Source organism: Balaenoptera ricei, chromosome 15 (assembly GCF_028023285.1).
Source record: "Balaenoptera ricei isolate mBalRic1 chromosome 15, mBalRic1.hap2, whole genome shotgun sequence".
NCBI classification, from domain to species: domain Eukaryota; kingdom Metazoa; phylum Chordata; class Mammalia; order Artiodactyla; family Balaenopteridae; genus Balaenoptera; species Balaenoptera ricei.
Window position 1 is genome coordinate 78,982,802 of NC_082653.1, and position 14,864 is coordinate 78,997,665.

Here is a 14,864-nt window from a genome sequence, read left to right on the forward strand (position 1 = left end):
AGCAGCCTCCCCACACACATAGCAACGCTAGGGAAACTCTCAAGGTCAAATATAAGGAAGAGGTAGGTCTGGGCATGAAAGTAAAATGAAACAAAATCCTTTGGTGATTTTAATACGCTGCAGATTTCTGACTGGTGTTTAGACCTACCAGCGTAATGTGAGGAACTAGAGGGAAATTTTTTTAAAGACTAGAGGAATTTTTAAGTTAATCAATTTGGTGAAAATAACAAACAGAATCAAAGAAGTTCCACGCATCACAGTCAACGCTCACACGCTCTCCCTCCCACCTGCACCGGAAAGATACTCTCCACAGCCTTCCAGTGAGTTCTCACTGCTCCTCTCCAGCATGAGGAACCTCGAGTTTTACTGCTCTGTGGGTCTATCACATCGTAATCACTCAGGGGGTGTTTAATGCTTGACACAATTTGGGGAAGGGGTAGTCCTTTTGGGAACTCACCTGTAAACTTCATTTTCGACCACTTTTCTTCCACACTGCCCGTAAGAATTGTTCCCCATGCTGAAGACTAAAGGATAACACTGCCAGTTAAATGCTCTGCAGGTTCATGGAGTTCTCAAATGTCAGGACTGGAGGGGGTCTCAAAAGCGGTCCTAGCCCGACCACTCACCCTAGCTGCCCCTTGGCTTCCTTCTCCAACATTCCCAGCCTCTGCAGGCACCCCCGCAGGTGTGCTGGGGTCCAGACTGCCCGCGAAGGCCTGGGCCACTGTTGCCGTGCCTTCCGTCTCCCCGCCCGGGCCCTGGTTGCGCTTCTCAGGAATTCCACAGTGTGAGGCGAGCACACTCCGTGAAAGGCCTCAGCAGCCCCCATTCCCTGTACTTGTCACTGGGCTGCCCTCAATGCCAAGCCCCCTCTTTAAAGAGTTCCTAACACCACCTTCGCCTTTTCCTACAAAGCACACTTAGCCAAAAAAAATGAAATTTGAAAACGTTAGTCAAGTTGACCTTCCCCTGGAAACAACCGCTCTTCTGGAGAGTGCCGGGGTGAGCCAGGAGCCTGGACCGTGGAAGCCCCCCACCTGGAAGCAGTGTCAGCAAACAGGCTGCTTTCAGTACAAGGGAGGGAAAAAGCCGTCTACACACACGGTCGGCTTGGTGGCTCCATGGCTAAGGAGCAGGGGGCCAAAGTAAGGCTGCTTGCTGTGCGCCATCACACTTATAAATGCCTGAGGTTTTCCAAGAACCACAGAGGGCAGAGAACACGGAAGGGTTAGCAAAGGCTGCCCAACACAGCTCTCCTGAAACCATCCTACTGACTTGCTTGGGAAATGCCAACAGCTTCACTAACTAGATGTGGCCCAACTGAACAAGCCACTTCAGGCCCAACAGCAGGAAAGCGGTCCCCACTCTCCCATCACCTCCTTCGCTGTCTGTCAGAACGAGAGAGTGGGCTCTGCCGCAGGAGACTTGCAGCACCTGCGTCTCCTGAGGTCTGTCCAGTGGCAGTGGGACGGGCGAGGGCTCCAAAACATACTCATATCCCCTCGCTGAAACGAAAAGGACAAGGTGCACATACATTACACTGCCTGAGAGAGTACATTAGTGGCAGAGCTAAGACGAGAACTCCAGCCCCACTCCCAGCCCTTGGCCTCCATCACATGTTGGGTTATTGAAAAGCACACTTATTAAAGAAATCTCTTCCCACGTCATTTAGCACCTTCTGGATTTTTTTTTTTCACACCCCCTGCAGTGGAAGGACGGAGTCGCAACCACTGGACCACCAGGAAAGTGCCACCTTCTGGATTTTTAAGGAAAGGAAAAGTATTTTCTTCCTGCAATACCCACTAGAATTTCTAGTAAAGTGAAGAACAGCATATACGGTATGATACCACTTAGATGAAAAGGAAGTAAAAAGAATACATAGATGCATGTGCTTGCATATACATAAAATCTCTCTAGAAGGATATTCTGGAAACTGTTGACACAGGTTGTCTTCAGGGAGAAAAACTGTGTGGCTAGGAGGACAGAGGTGGAAAGCAGACTCTTCTCCATATATTCAACTGCGTCTTTAGGATTCTGAGGTATGCAAGTATGTCATCTATTCAAAAAAGAAAATTTTAATATTTAAATAAGCAAGAAAGGGAGAAAGTGTTTTAGAAGGCACTCTAAAGAAGAACATTATTGCTTTTCATAATCCTACTGGAGAAGCCAAAATGGTCTATATAGGGAATTCCTATGGTAGGTTTTAAACGATGAGCTTCAGAATATTTATAATGGAGGCTGGAGTTAACGAGAAGAACTGCAAACACACTGGCTCTCAACCCACTTCCCACTAACGACCCCTCTCTTTTCTCCTATGAACCTCCTGTTTAAAAGCATTTTGTCCTGGGGACTTCCCTGCCGTTCCAGTGGTTAAGACTCCGTGCTTCCACCGCAGGGGGCGCAGGTTCGACCCCTGGTTGGGGAACTAAGATTCCTCATGCCACATGGCGCAGCCAAAAAATTTAAAAATTAAAAAAATGAAAATAAAACATTTTGTCTACCAAATATATGGCCTTATTATTATGCTTGCCTGTTAGTATTTTTAGTGACTGATATAATTTTCAAACAGAGCTTCTGATCAGCATGGAATAACAAATTTATCACAATAAGATGATGTAATTCTAAGCAAAACCAAAGACGCTGGACAATGCTGTTAGTGTATACAGACTTATTAGCTGCAAAAATACAGTACTTTAAAATACTAAAACCTTACATCTCCCATTACTATCTTCACTGACCCCCTAAGGGCCTGGGAAGCAGTAAATACATAAATTTAAAGGGAATCTGAAGTATTACAGCTCCTTTTTAAAATAAATAAATAAATAAATAAATGGAATCTGGCTCCACATCCAACTACCAATTGACAGGAAATACAGAGGACAGAGGATCATGTTAAATAGCACCACAGGGATGCATTCAGCAAACTCCAGACTGGAAACTTCTACAGGATAATCAACATGATTTCTTCAATAAATAAATATCAAGCAGAAAAAGACTGACACAAACTCAAAAGTGTTTTAAAAGTCTTATCAACCAATTGCAATGTCCAGACCTTATCTGGACCTTGATTCTAATAAATTTTTTAAAATAAAATAAAAACCTAATGACATTCATGAGACAACTAGCAATTTAAACACTGGAGGGGAGTTCCCTGGTTGTCTAGTGGTTAGGATTTGGCACTTCCACTGCTGTAGCCCAGGTTCAATCCCTGGTTGGGTAACTGAGATCCTGCAAGCCGCACAGCACAGCCAAAAAGAGAAAAAAGTTAAAAATAAAAGAAAATAAAATAAACACTGGATATCTGATATTAAAAGATTATATTGGGACTTCCCTGGGGGCACAGTGGTTAAGAATCAGCCTGCCAATGCAGGGGACACGGGTTCAAGCCCTGGTCCAGGAAGATCCCACATGCTGCAGAGCAACTAAGCCCGTGCGCCACAACTACTGAGCCCGCGTGCCTAGGGCCCGTGCTCCGCAACAAGAGAAGCCACCACAATGAGAAGCCCTCGCACCGCAACGAAGAGTAGCCCCCGCTCACCACAACTAGAGAAAGCCCGTGCGCAGCAACAAAGACCCAACACAGCCAAAAATAAATAAATAAATAAATAAATTTATATAAAAAAAGAAAAAAATGGTCCACATCAAAAAAATCTTTAAAACAAAATAAAAAGATTATTTTGTTATTTTTAGGTGTGATAATGATGTCGTGTTTATTTTTTTTAATAGTCCTTAATTTTTTTAGATATGTACTGAAATATTTAAGAAAAAATCAATAATGTTAAGATTTGCTTCAAATTTGTTGAGGGGGACGGTGGGGGAAATGAATAAAACATGACTGGCATGAGTTGATGATTGCTGGAGCTGATGGCGGTATATGAGATGCCTTATACTCTTCTGCCCATTTCTGTATATAATAAAAGGTATAAAAAAATGTAATGTGGCGTCTTACACAGCGAACAAAGACTTCAATGCTAATTTATAAAACAATACTGATACAAAATTAAGTGAAAAAAGGCAGAAAACAAAACATATGCTGTAATCAATTATATTTTTAACATATTTGCATATGAATGGGGAACAGGAAAAAATGGGGGGGAAAAAGTCTTGTCCAGTATATTTCTGGGTAATTTTCCCTTTATTTTTAAAAATGTTTCTTATCGTACTTATATTGATGGCTAGCATCTACTTTTTAAAATGTCATTATAAATCATTTCTAACATTTTTACAATTCAAGTTTCAGATATTTGGAATCAAACCTCCATCTTAAGGATTTCACTGAATTTTTTCCCTAGACCATATTCTAAGCACTGTAGAATATTTCAAGTGATCTCCAAGCTAGGAAAGAAAGGTCATCTCTTTGGGGCCAAAAAAGAACACCTTTACTGGGACTTCCCTGGTGGCGCAGTGGTTAAGACTCCATGCTCCCAATGCAGGGGCTCAGGATCGATCCCTGGTCAGGGAACTAGATCCCACGTGCATGCCGCAACTAAAAGAGTTCACATGCCACAAGTAAGGAGCCCTCAAGCCGCAACTAAGACCCGGCACAACCAAATAAATAAATAAGTAAAGTTAAAAAAAAGAGAACACCTTTACTTACCAGCAAATGCCCCTCTGCCTAAAGGTTCAATGTTATTATCAAACAAGCTAAAAAATAATCCCATCTAGATGGTTTCAAACAACATCCCTTTAAAGACTCCATCTATTCTGTTGTTATGGTTTGGTTTATGAAATCATATTCTTAAAAATCAAAGGGTGGGGCTTCCCTGGTGGCGCAGTGGTTAAGAATCCGCCTGCCAATGCAGGGGACATGGGTTCAAGCCCTGGTTCGGGAAGATCCCACATGCCGCGGAGCAACTAAGCCCATGCGCCACAGCTACTGAGCCTGCGCTCCAGAGCCCACAAGCCACAACTCCTGAAGCCCGGGTGCCTAGAGCCCGTGCTCTGCAACATGAGAAGCCACCGCAACGAGAAGCCCGCGCAACACAACGAAGAGTAGCCCCCACTCACCGCAACTAGAGAAAGCCCGTGCACAGCACCGAAGACCCAACGCAGCCAAAAATAAGATAAATATATTAAAAAAAAAAAAAAAAAAAAAGGGTGCCTTTTCAGACCAATCACAGCAGAGAGAAACCAAGGTGAGAACGCTCACTTTTATCTTTCCGGCTCCTGTGAAATCCAAGCTGAGAATCTTTGTTGAGCCCCATACCCCAAACTTTCGTAACATCCTTGGTTTTAGAGGACAGCAATGTGAATCCATAGCCACAGGCAGCAGATGAAATCTGAAAAAAAAATTCCCATAAAGCACTGACTGATTTGTGACATCAAGTTTTCCCAGCAATAAATGACAGGTTGTTTATCCATTCCAAGAACACACACTATTACTATAGCAACTAACATTTATTGGACGTTTACTATGTGTTAAGGGCTTGATATGTACTATCTCGTTTAATCTTCACAATCACCCAATGGTCTAAGTATCAAATCATCCCCATTCACCAAGACACAGTCTCACAGAGTAGTTAAGTTGAAGACTACCTTATTTTGAATCTTGGCAAGACCGCAGGGTTTACAACTGGTAGACCCTTACCAGCTGTGTGACCTGAGATACACTGCTTAACTTCTGTGTCTGTTTCCCTCTATTTAAAACAGAGATAACAACAGTGTCTCTCTTATTGGGTAGCTGTGAGGACTAAATGAGTTAACGTAGTTAAAACCCTTAAAGTAGGGACTTCCTTGGTGGTCCAATGGCTAAGACTCAGTGCTCCCAATGCAGAGCGCCCGGGTTCGAGCCCTGGTCAGAGAACTAGATCCCACATGCCGCAACGAAGATCCCACATGCTGCAGTGAAGATCCCGCGTGCCGCAACTGAGACCCAGTGCAGCCAAATAGATAAATATTTTTTTAAAAAAACCTTAGGGGCTTCCCTGGTGGCGCAGTGGTTGAGAGTCTGCCTGCCAATGCAGGGGACACGGGTTCCAGCCCTGGTCTGGGAGGATCCCACATGCCGCGGAGCAGCTGGGCCCGTGAGCCACAATTGCTGAGCCTGCGCGTCTGGAGCCTGTGCCCCGCAAGAAGAGAGGCCGCGATGGTGAGAGGCCCACGCACCGCGATGAAGAGTGGCCTCCGCTTGCCGCAACTAGAGAAAGCCCTCGCACAGAAACGAAGACCCAACACAGCCATTAAAAAAAAAAAAAACTTAAATAGTACCTGACTTAATGTAAGAGCTATATAAAGTATTTATTATTATTGGTGGTGGTAGTAGTAGTATTTGGTAGTTAAGGAAATCAAGGCTCCTAGAAGATTAAGTAGCCTGCCTAATACAGTCTCACAACTAGTAAGTGGAAGCGGTCTGATTGCAGAGTGCATGTTCTTTACCCTTATGCTACACTGTTATACTCTCAAACCACCACTGCCATGAAGAAGAATTAGTATTACAGCTACCGTGAATATAACACATTGACAGGGCCAGTGTGTTTGCTGGGTGTTTTACCCACACTGTTATCAATCCCCACATTCACTGATCAGATGAGGAAACTGAGGCTTCAGTGGGGCTGGAAGCAAACCAAAGGCAGCCTGGTTTTAGAGTCAACCCCCTTTCCATAATACCCAGAGTGGCCTGAGGCAGTCGTGGTTTACACCTGATGTCCCAAGGTTCACTCTCAAGCAAATGATGACAAATTACATGGTCACCCTGATGATCCCCCACTATCTCTTGGTTGTTTACAGTTTACCAAAGGCCTATGTAGTCAGTCTCAGAGACTACATGTAAATCTAACCTAATCCTGATGAAAATGCCAGCTTTCCACTGATAACAAACGTGAGGTTTTTCTTTTTTTTTTAACTCCAGCATTTCTTGAAGGAAGCGAGCTAAATACGTCTTTTAAACTTGATGACTTGTTTAATCAAGTCATCTAAAAGTTATATCTCTCTCCTTCTGCCTTGTGACATTTTCCCTCGTAACATTCACATGGAAGGTACATAAATGTACACTTGTATTAGGAAAAAAACAAACAAACAAAACCCCTCAGTTCTCCGGCCTTCTGGAATGGCTCCGCCTCCACAGAAATGACCCAGTGGGGAGGGAGGAGCCAGCCCCTGACCAAACAGCAGGAAACATAAAAAAGCGAGTCCAAGACTGATGCCCAGCACACTACGATTATTCTCATCTGTTTACTCAACATTCAACAAATATTTGGGAAGCACCTACTGTATTATTAAATCTGCTAATATGTGAAAAGGCTTTGAACAATACCTGACACAGAGTCAGCATTAAGCAATGTTTTTTATAATATGCCACAAGGGGACTTTCCAACTATGGTGGTGTGAAGAGGTTAGCGAATCTCTCCCCAAACAACAAGTATAAAACTGGAGAAAACTGCAAAAAACAAACCCACAACCATTTCAGGGCTCCAGAAGTCAATCAAAGGCAAATATATCAAGAAGTTACTCATGAAGGGCTGCTAGAACTACAGGCAAGAGTATCAGGGGTTTGTAGACCTCTTGTCCTGGGCTGCTCCATCTACCCCAGCTCGGTCAGCACAGAAGTTAGAAAAGGGCAGAGCTGGTCATGAAAACCATCAGCTTTGTTGCCAGAAAGGACAAACTTAATTTGGGGTAGAGGGTGAAAAGTCACGTGCCACAGCAAACTCAGCAGGAAACAAACAAGGAAGATCCACAATTCAGCAAGCCTGAGGTTGCAATCCTGACTAGGGTAAGAGGAGAGGCAGACCAGCCAGAAATTTAATGGGAAGATCCTAGAAATGAGAGAGCCATGGAAGGCTCTCCACACAAGCATGGCTGACTGAGAAACCGCACAAAGGAGCTCCCAGCGGAAAGAAAAGCTGAGGCAGACTTGAGATCAGGCTGAACTTTCAATGTGGTTCCCAAACCACACACAGAATCAAAGGTGAAGGAGAGAAACCTTATAAGCTCAAGGTGTCTGAGCACAGCCTCTGCCCAAATCACTGGCTGACCACAAAGGTATGCAGATAAGGGGCAACCCTGAAGAAGCCTGGCTAAAAAAAAAAAAAAGGCAGTGCGGGGAGGGGAAGGGAGCTAGGACAGGGAACAAAACAAAAACCCCAAGCAAAGACACTGGTGTCAGTGGCCACGCAGAGCAGGGGAGACTGACTCCCTAAATTACAGAAAAGTTACCCCACCCACAAAAAAACAAAAACAAAGAACTCAAGGAAGATAATATCAGAATCCAAAGTTGTTATATCCAAGAGCCCAGTTTTCAGTAAACAAGTACAAGACATGCAAAGAAACAAGAAAGTGTGACCTATACTGAGGGAGGAAAGCAGCCAAGAGAAACTAAGTGGACCAAGATGTTGGATTTGTGAACTATTGTTTGAACTATCATTCAAAGAATATTTTAAAACCATATTTAAAGAACTAAAGAAAAATATGACAACAATGACCCAACAAATATGGAATCTGAATACAGAAATAAAAACATTAAAAGCCTAAATGGAAATTCTAGGGTTGTAAAGTATAATAACCAAATTTTAAAATTCACTATATAGGCTCAACAGCAGATTTGAGATGGCAGAAGAAAGAATCAGTTAAGTTGAAAAAAATATCAATAGAAATTATTCATTCTGAAGAACAGGAAAAAAAAGAAACATTGGAAAAAAAAAAGAACAGTGCCTCAGAGACCTGAAACATAACATCAGTATATCAGCACCTACATAACAGGAGTCCCAGAAGAGCAAGAGAGAGAGAAAGAAAGAGGCAGAAAAAAATACTCAAGTAATGGCAGAAAACTTACCAAATTTTATTAAAAAACCCATAAGTCTAACAGATTAAACTTGCTCAACAAATCACAGTTAAACTTTTGAAATACAAAGAGAAAATTTTGAAAGCATCAAAAGAAAATGGATTCATCAAGTACAAGGGAACAACAATAAGATTAACAGTTAACTTCTCATTAGAAACAAAGGAGACCAGAGTAGAAGGACACACTCAAAGTGCTGAAGGACAAGAACTGTCAACCAAGAATTCTATATCCAGCAAAACTATCGTTTAAAACAAATATGCAGATGAAATAAAGACATTCCCAAAGACTGAGAGAATTCACTGCTAGCAGACCTGCTTTAAGAAGTACTAAGAGGGCTTCCCTGGTGGTGCAGTGGTTAAGAATCCACCTGCCAATGCAGGGGACACGGGTTTGAGCCCTGGTCCGGGAAGATCCCACGTGCTGCAGAGCAACTAAACCCGTGAGCCACAACTACTGAGCCTGCACTCTAGAGTACTAAGAGAAGCCACCTCAATGAGAAGCCCGCGCACTGCAGCGAAGAGTAGCCCCCGCTCTCCGCAACTAGAGAAAGCCCGCACACAGCAACGAAGACCCAATGCAGCCAAAAATAAATAAATAAAATAAATAAATTAAAAAAAAAAAAAAACAGAACTACTAAGACATTCTTCTGGCTAAAAGGAAATGACAGCAGATGGTAACTAAAAGTCACAAGAAATGAAGAACATCAGTGGAAATAATTATAAAGATAAACATAAAACACTGCATAAACAAATTTTCTCTCTTTTCCCCTCTTAAATGATTTAAAAGAAAACTGCATAAAATAATAATTATAAAATTGTATTGTTGGGCTTAAAACGTATAAAGATGTAATATATATCACAATAACCACACAAAGGAGAGAAGAGGAAATGGGGCTATGTTGCAACAAAGTTGCTATAGTCTTTCAGAATTAGGTCACTATTAACCTAAAATAGATTATGATAAATTATATATTATAATCCCAAGACCAACCACTAAAAAAACAAAAACTCAAAAAGCATATTAAAACACCTGACAAAGGAATTTAAAGGGTCCAACAGAAAAATACCTATTTAACACAAAAGAAGGCAGCAAAGGAAAAACCGACAAACAAAAAAGACATACAGAAACAAACAGCGAAATGGCAGATGCAATCCAACCATGTTAGTAATTAAATGAAAAGGACATGGTGCTTCCCTGGTGGCGCAGTGGTTAAGAATCCGCCTGCCAATGCAGAAGACACGGGTTCGATCCCCAGTCCGGGAAGATCCCACATGCCGCAGAGCAACTAAGCCCGTGCGCCACAACTACTGAGCCTGCGCTCTAGAGCTCGTGCGCCTAGAGCCCGTGCTCCACAACGAGAAGCCACCACAATGAGAAGCCTGCACACTGCAACGAAAAGTAGCTCCCGCTCACTGCAACTAGAGAAAGCCCGCGCGCAGCAACAAAGACCCAACACAGCCAAAAATAAAAAATTAATTAATTAATTTTTTAAAAAAAAGGACATGGATTGACAATCAAAAAATAGGCAGAAGCCCTAAACAGACATTTCTCCAAAGAAGACATACAGATGGCCAATGAGCACATAAAAAGATGCTCATCATCGCTAATTATTAGAGAAATGCTCATCGCTAATTATTAGAGAAATGCAAATTTAAACTATTGATACAATGAGGTCACACTGGTCAGAATGGCTATCGTTAAAGAGTCTACAAATAATAAATGTTGGAGAGGGTGTGGAGAAAAGGGAACCCTCTTATACTGTTGGTGGGAATGTAAATTGGTGCAGCCATTATGGAAAACAGTATGAAGGTTCCTCAAAAAAAAACTAAAAACAGAGTTGCCATGTGATCCACCAATCCCACTCCTGGGCATATACCCAGACAAAACTATAATTTGAAAAGATACATGCACCCCTATGTTCATAGCAGCACTATTCACAATAGCCAAGACATGGAAACGACCTAAATGTCCATCGACAGATGAATGGATAAAGAAGATGTGGTAAATACACACAATGGAATATTCTCAGCCATAAAAAAAGAGTGAAATAATGCCATTTGCAGCAACATGGATGGACCCTGAGATTATCATACTAAGCAAAGTAAGTCAGAAAGAGAAAGACAAATACCACATGATATCACTTATATATGAACTCTAAAATATGACACAAATGAACTTATCTAGGAAAAACAAACAGACTCACAGACATAGAGAACCGATTTGTCGTTGCCAATTGGGGCGTTGGGGAGGGAAGGAATGGGAGTTTAGGATTAGTAAATGCAAACTAGTATATACAGGATGAATAAACAACAAGGTCCTACTGTATAGCACAAGGAACTATATTCAATATCCTGTGATAAACCATAACCGAAAAAAATATGAAAAAGAATATAGGGGCTTCCCTGGTGGCACAGTGGTTAAGATTCTGCCTGCCCGGCAGGGGACATGGGTTCGAGCCCTGGTCCAGGAAGATCCCACATGCCACGGAGCAACTAAGCCCGTGCGCCTCAACTACTGAGCCTGCGCTCTGTAGCCCGCGAGCCACAACTACTGAAGCCCACGCGCCTAGAGCCCGTGCTCCACAACAAGAGAAACCACCGCAGTGAGAAGTCCGCACACCGGGACGAAGAGCAGCCCCTGCTTGACACTAGAGAAAGCCTGCATGCAGCAACGAAGACAAACAACACAGCCAAAAATAAACAAAATAAATAAATTTATTTTTTTAAAAAAGGATATATATGTATAACTGAGCCACTTTGTGCTGTACGGCAGTAATTAACACAACATTGTAAATTTATACTTCAATTAAAAAAAAAAGGACATGGATTTAGGGACATCAGTGAAAATGGTGGAGCAATAAGAACACTGGCAAACATTCTCAGAAACAATTTTCAGAACTCTGGAAATTAACCAAGGACTTAAAGCAATCTGGGGAATGTTTACTTAAGAAAAGCAGCTGAATCTCAGAACAGCAAGCTTTGCAGCATTTTAACTTGACCTATTCCCATCCACCTATTCTCAGCTCCTGAAAACCAACAGCTCACAATTATAGTGAAAACCAGCAGTCTGGAAGCCATTGGAGGAGGCAAAATGGGATTGGAGAAATTTCAAAGCCCCATTCCCAGGGAATTCTCATTTGATCTATCTAGTGGTTGCCTGTAAGACCCCAAGCACAAGGCTCTATTTATCTGATCTGACCCAGGTATCATCCAGGGTAAACAGCCTTTTCCCCAGGGATGTTTGTTGAAAACTGTCAGAGACCAATGATGAACACTGCAGCTGCCTGGATACTGGTGGATAACAGCTGGAGCAAACAACAGGTTAACCAAGAAGCTATCAACCAACTTGACCTTGACATCTAGAACACTCCACCCAAACAAAAACAGAATACACATACTTTTCAAACACACATGGAACATTCTCCAGGAGAGACCATATGCTAGGCTATAAAACAAAGTCACAATACATTTAAAAGGACTGAAATTAAAGTATGTTCTGTAACCACAACAGAATTAAATTGGATATCAATGAATAAAGAAATTAGGGAAAACAAATATTTGGAAATTAAACACTTCCAAATAACTCATGGGTCAAAGAAGTAATCACATAGGAAATCGAAAAATAAGGTGAATAAAGATCAAAATACAACATAACAGAATTTATGGGCTGCAGCTAAACAGTGTTTAAAGAAAAAATTATAGCTATAAACACCTACAGTGGGCTTCCCTGGTGGCGCAGTGGTTGAGAGTCTGCCTGCTAATGCAGGGGACACGGGTTCGGGCCCTGGTCTGGGAGGATCCCACATGGCACGGAGCAACTGGGCCTGTGAGCCACAACTGCTGAGCCTGCGCGTCTGGAGCCTGTGCTCCGCGGCAGGAGAGGCCGCGATGGTGAGAGGCCCGCGCACTGCGATGAGGAGTGGCCTCCGCTTGCCGCAGCTAGAGAAAGCCCTCGCACAGAAACGAAGACCCAACACAGCCAAAGATAAATTAATTAATTAATTATTATTTAAAAATACCCTATTAAAAAAAAAAAAAAAACCTACATTACAAAAGAAGACAGACCTCAACTACAGCCTAACCTTCCAGCAAAAGAAACTAGAAAAGAAAAGCAAACTAAACCCAAAGCAAGCACAGGAATAAAATTATAAAAATTCAACTGGAAATCAATGAAACAGAAAACAGGAAAACAATACCAAAAACTGAATTAAACTAAATGTTGGTTCTTTCAAAAGATTAACAAAGCTGACAAATCTTTAGCTAGACTGACCAAGGTAAAAAGAGAGAAAATATGAATTACCAAAATCAGCAATGAAAGAGGGGACATCACCAACCTGCCAACCCTACAGAAATTTAGATTATAAGCGAATACTATCAACAACTTTATGCCAACGAATTAGATAACTGGCACAAAATGGACAAATTCTCAGAGAGACACAAAGTACCAAAGCTGACTCAAGAAGAAATAAAACATTTAATATACCTGTAACAAGTTTTTAAATATTGAATTAGTAATAAAAAAAACTCTTCCTATAAAGAAAAGCCCAGGTCCAGATGACTTACTTCACTGGTGAACTCTACCAAACATTAAAACAAAAAATAATACCAATTCTTTACAAACCTTTCCAGAAACTCATTTTATGAGGCCAGTAATACCCTGATACCATGACCAGACAAGGAGGACATCACAAGAAAAAAACAACAAAAAGTCCTTAACAAAATATTAGCAACCAAATCCAGCAATGTACAAAAGGGATTATTCACCACAATCGAGTGGAATTTATCCTAGGAATGCAAGGCTGGTTTAATATCCAAAGATCAGTTAACGTAATATATCCAATTAATAGAATTAAAGACAAAAAAATACATGATCACAGAAACAGACATAGAAAAAGTGTTTGACAAAAATCTAATCCCTAGTCATGATTTTTTTCAAAAAGAAAAAGAAAAGAAAAACTCTGAACAAAGCAGGACAAAAAGGGAACTTCCTCAACTTGACAAAAGGTATCTATTAAAAACTTATAGCTAATGTCATAATTAAAGATGAAAGACTGAATACTATCTCCCTAATATCAGGAACAAGGCAAGGATGTCACTTCAATTCACTGCTACACTGAAGGTTCTATCCAATGCAGTCAGGCAAGAAAAAGAAATCAAAAGTTTCAAATTGGAAATGAAGATGTAAAACTGTCTTTATTCACATACAACCAGACAATATGATCCTGTATGTATAAAACCCTAAGGAATACACGAAAATCTATATAACTAATAAGCAAGTTCAGTAAAGTCACAAAATATTAGGTCAATATACAAAAACCAATTGTATTACTATGTAAAAGCAATTAACACTCCAAAAATGAACTTAAGAATACAATTCTATTCAAAAGAACATCAAAAAGAAAAAAAACACTTAGGAATAAATTTAAAACAAAAGACATGCAAGACTCGTATACTGAAAACTACAAAAACATAGTTGAAAGAAATTAAAGACCCAAGTAAATGGAGAGACATTTCATGTTTATAGATTGAAAGACTCAAAATTACTCAGATGGCATTTGTGCCCAAATTGATCTACAGATTCAGTGTAATCACTACCAAAATCCCAGCAGGTAGTTTTGCAGAAATTGACAAGCTAATACTAAAATTTGTATGGAAAAGCAAAAGACCCAGAAGAGCCAAAACTTAACATCTCCCAATTTAAAAACCAATTATAAAGCTACAGTAATCAAGAGAGTATAATTTTAGCATAAGGATAAACATATAGATCAATGGAACAGAGAGTTCAGAAATAAAGCCCTACATTTACCATCAACCGATTTTCACAAAGGTGCCGAGACTATTCAATAAAGGACAGTGTTTTCAACTAGTGATAGGACAATTGGATAGCCACATCCAAAAAGTCCCTTACCCCACACCATACACAAAAATCAATTCAAATGACTGTCTCATAGACATAAATATAAGAACTCAAACTATGAAGTTCCCAGACAAAAACAGAGGAAAATTATCTTTGTGATCTTGGGTTAGGCAAAGATTTCTTAGATATACCAAAAGCACAATCCACAGCAGAAAAACTCATCAACTGA

At 41.0% G+C, this 14,864-nt stretch overlaps 1 protein-coding gene across 4 annotated transcripts in view; it reads right to left on the minus strand.

Moving 5' to 3' along the window:
* RCC1L (RCC1 like) overlaps positions 1-14,864 on the minus strand; it is a 34,211-nt gene that overhangs the window by 18,020 nt on the left and 1,327 nt on the right. For 3 of the 4 annotated variants that reach the window (XM_059898627.1, XM_059898625.1, XM_059898624.1), the window contains exons 2-4: positions 5,150-5,279; positions 1,377-1,505; positions 458-524 (exon numbers count right to left, since the gene is read on the minus strand). In XM_059898627.1, coding sequence (XP_059754610.1) covers positions 458-524; positions 1,377-1,505; positions 5,150-5,279 — 326 coding nt within the window. The remainder of the gene's footprint in view (positions 1-457; positions 525-1,376; positions 1,506-5,149; positions 5,280-14,864) is intronic. The other variant, XM_059898626.1, reaches the window with a different exon arrangement.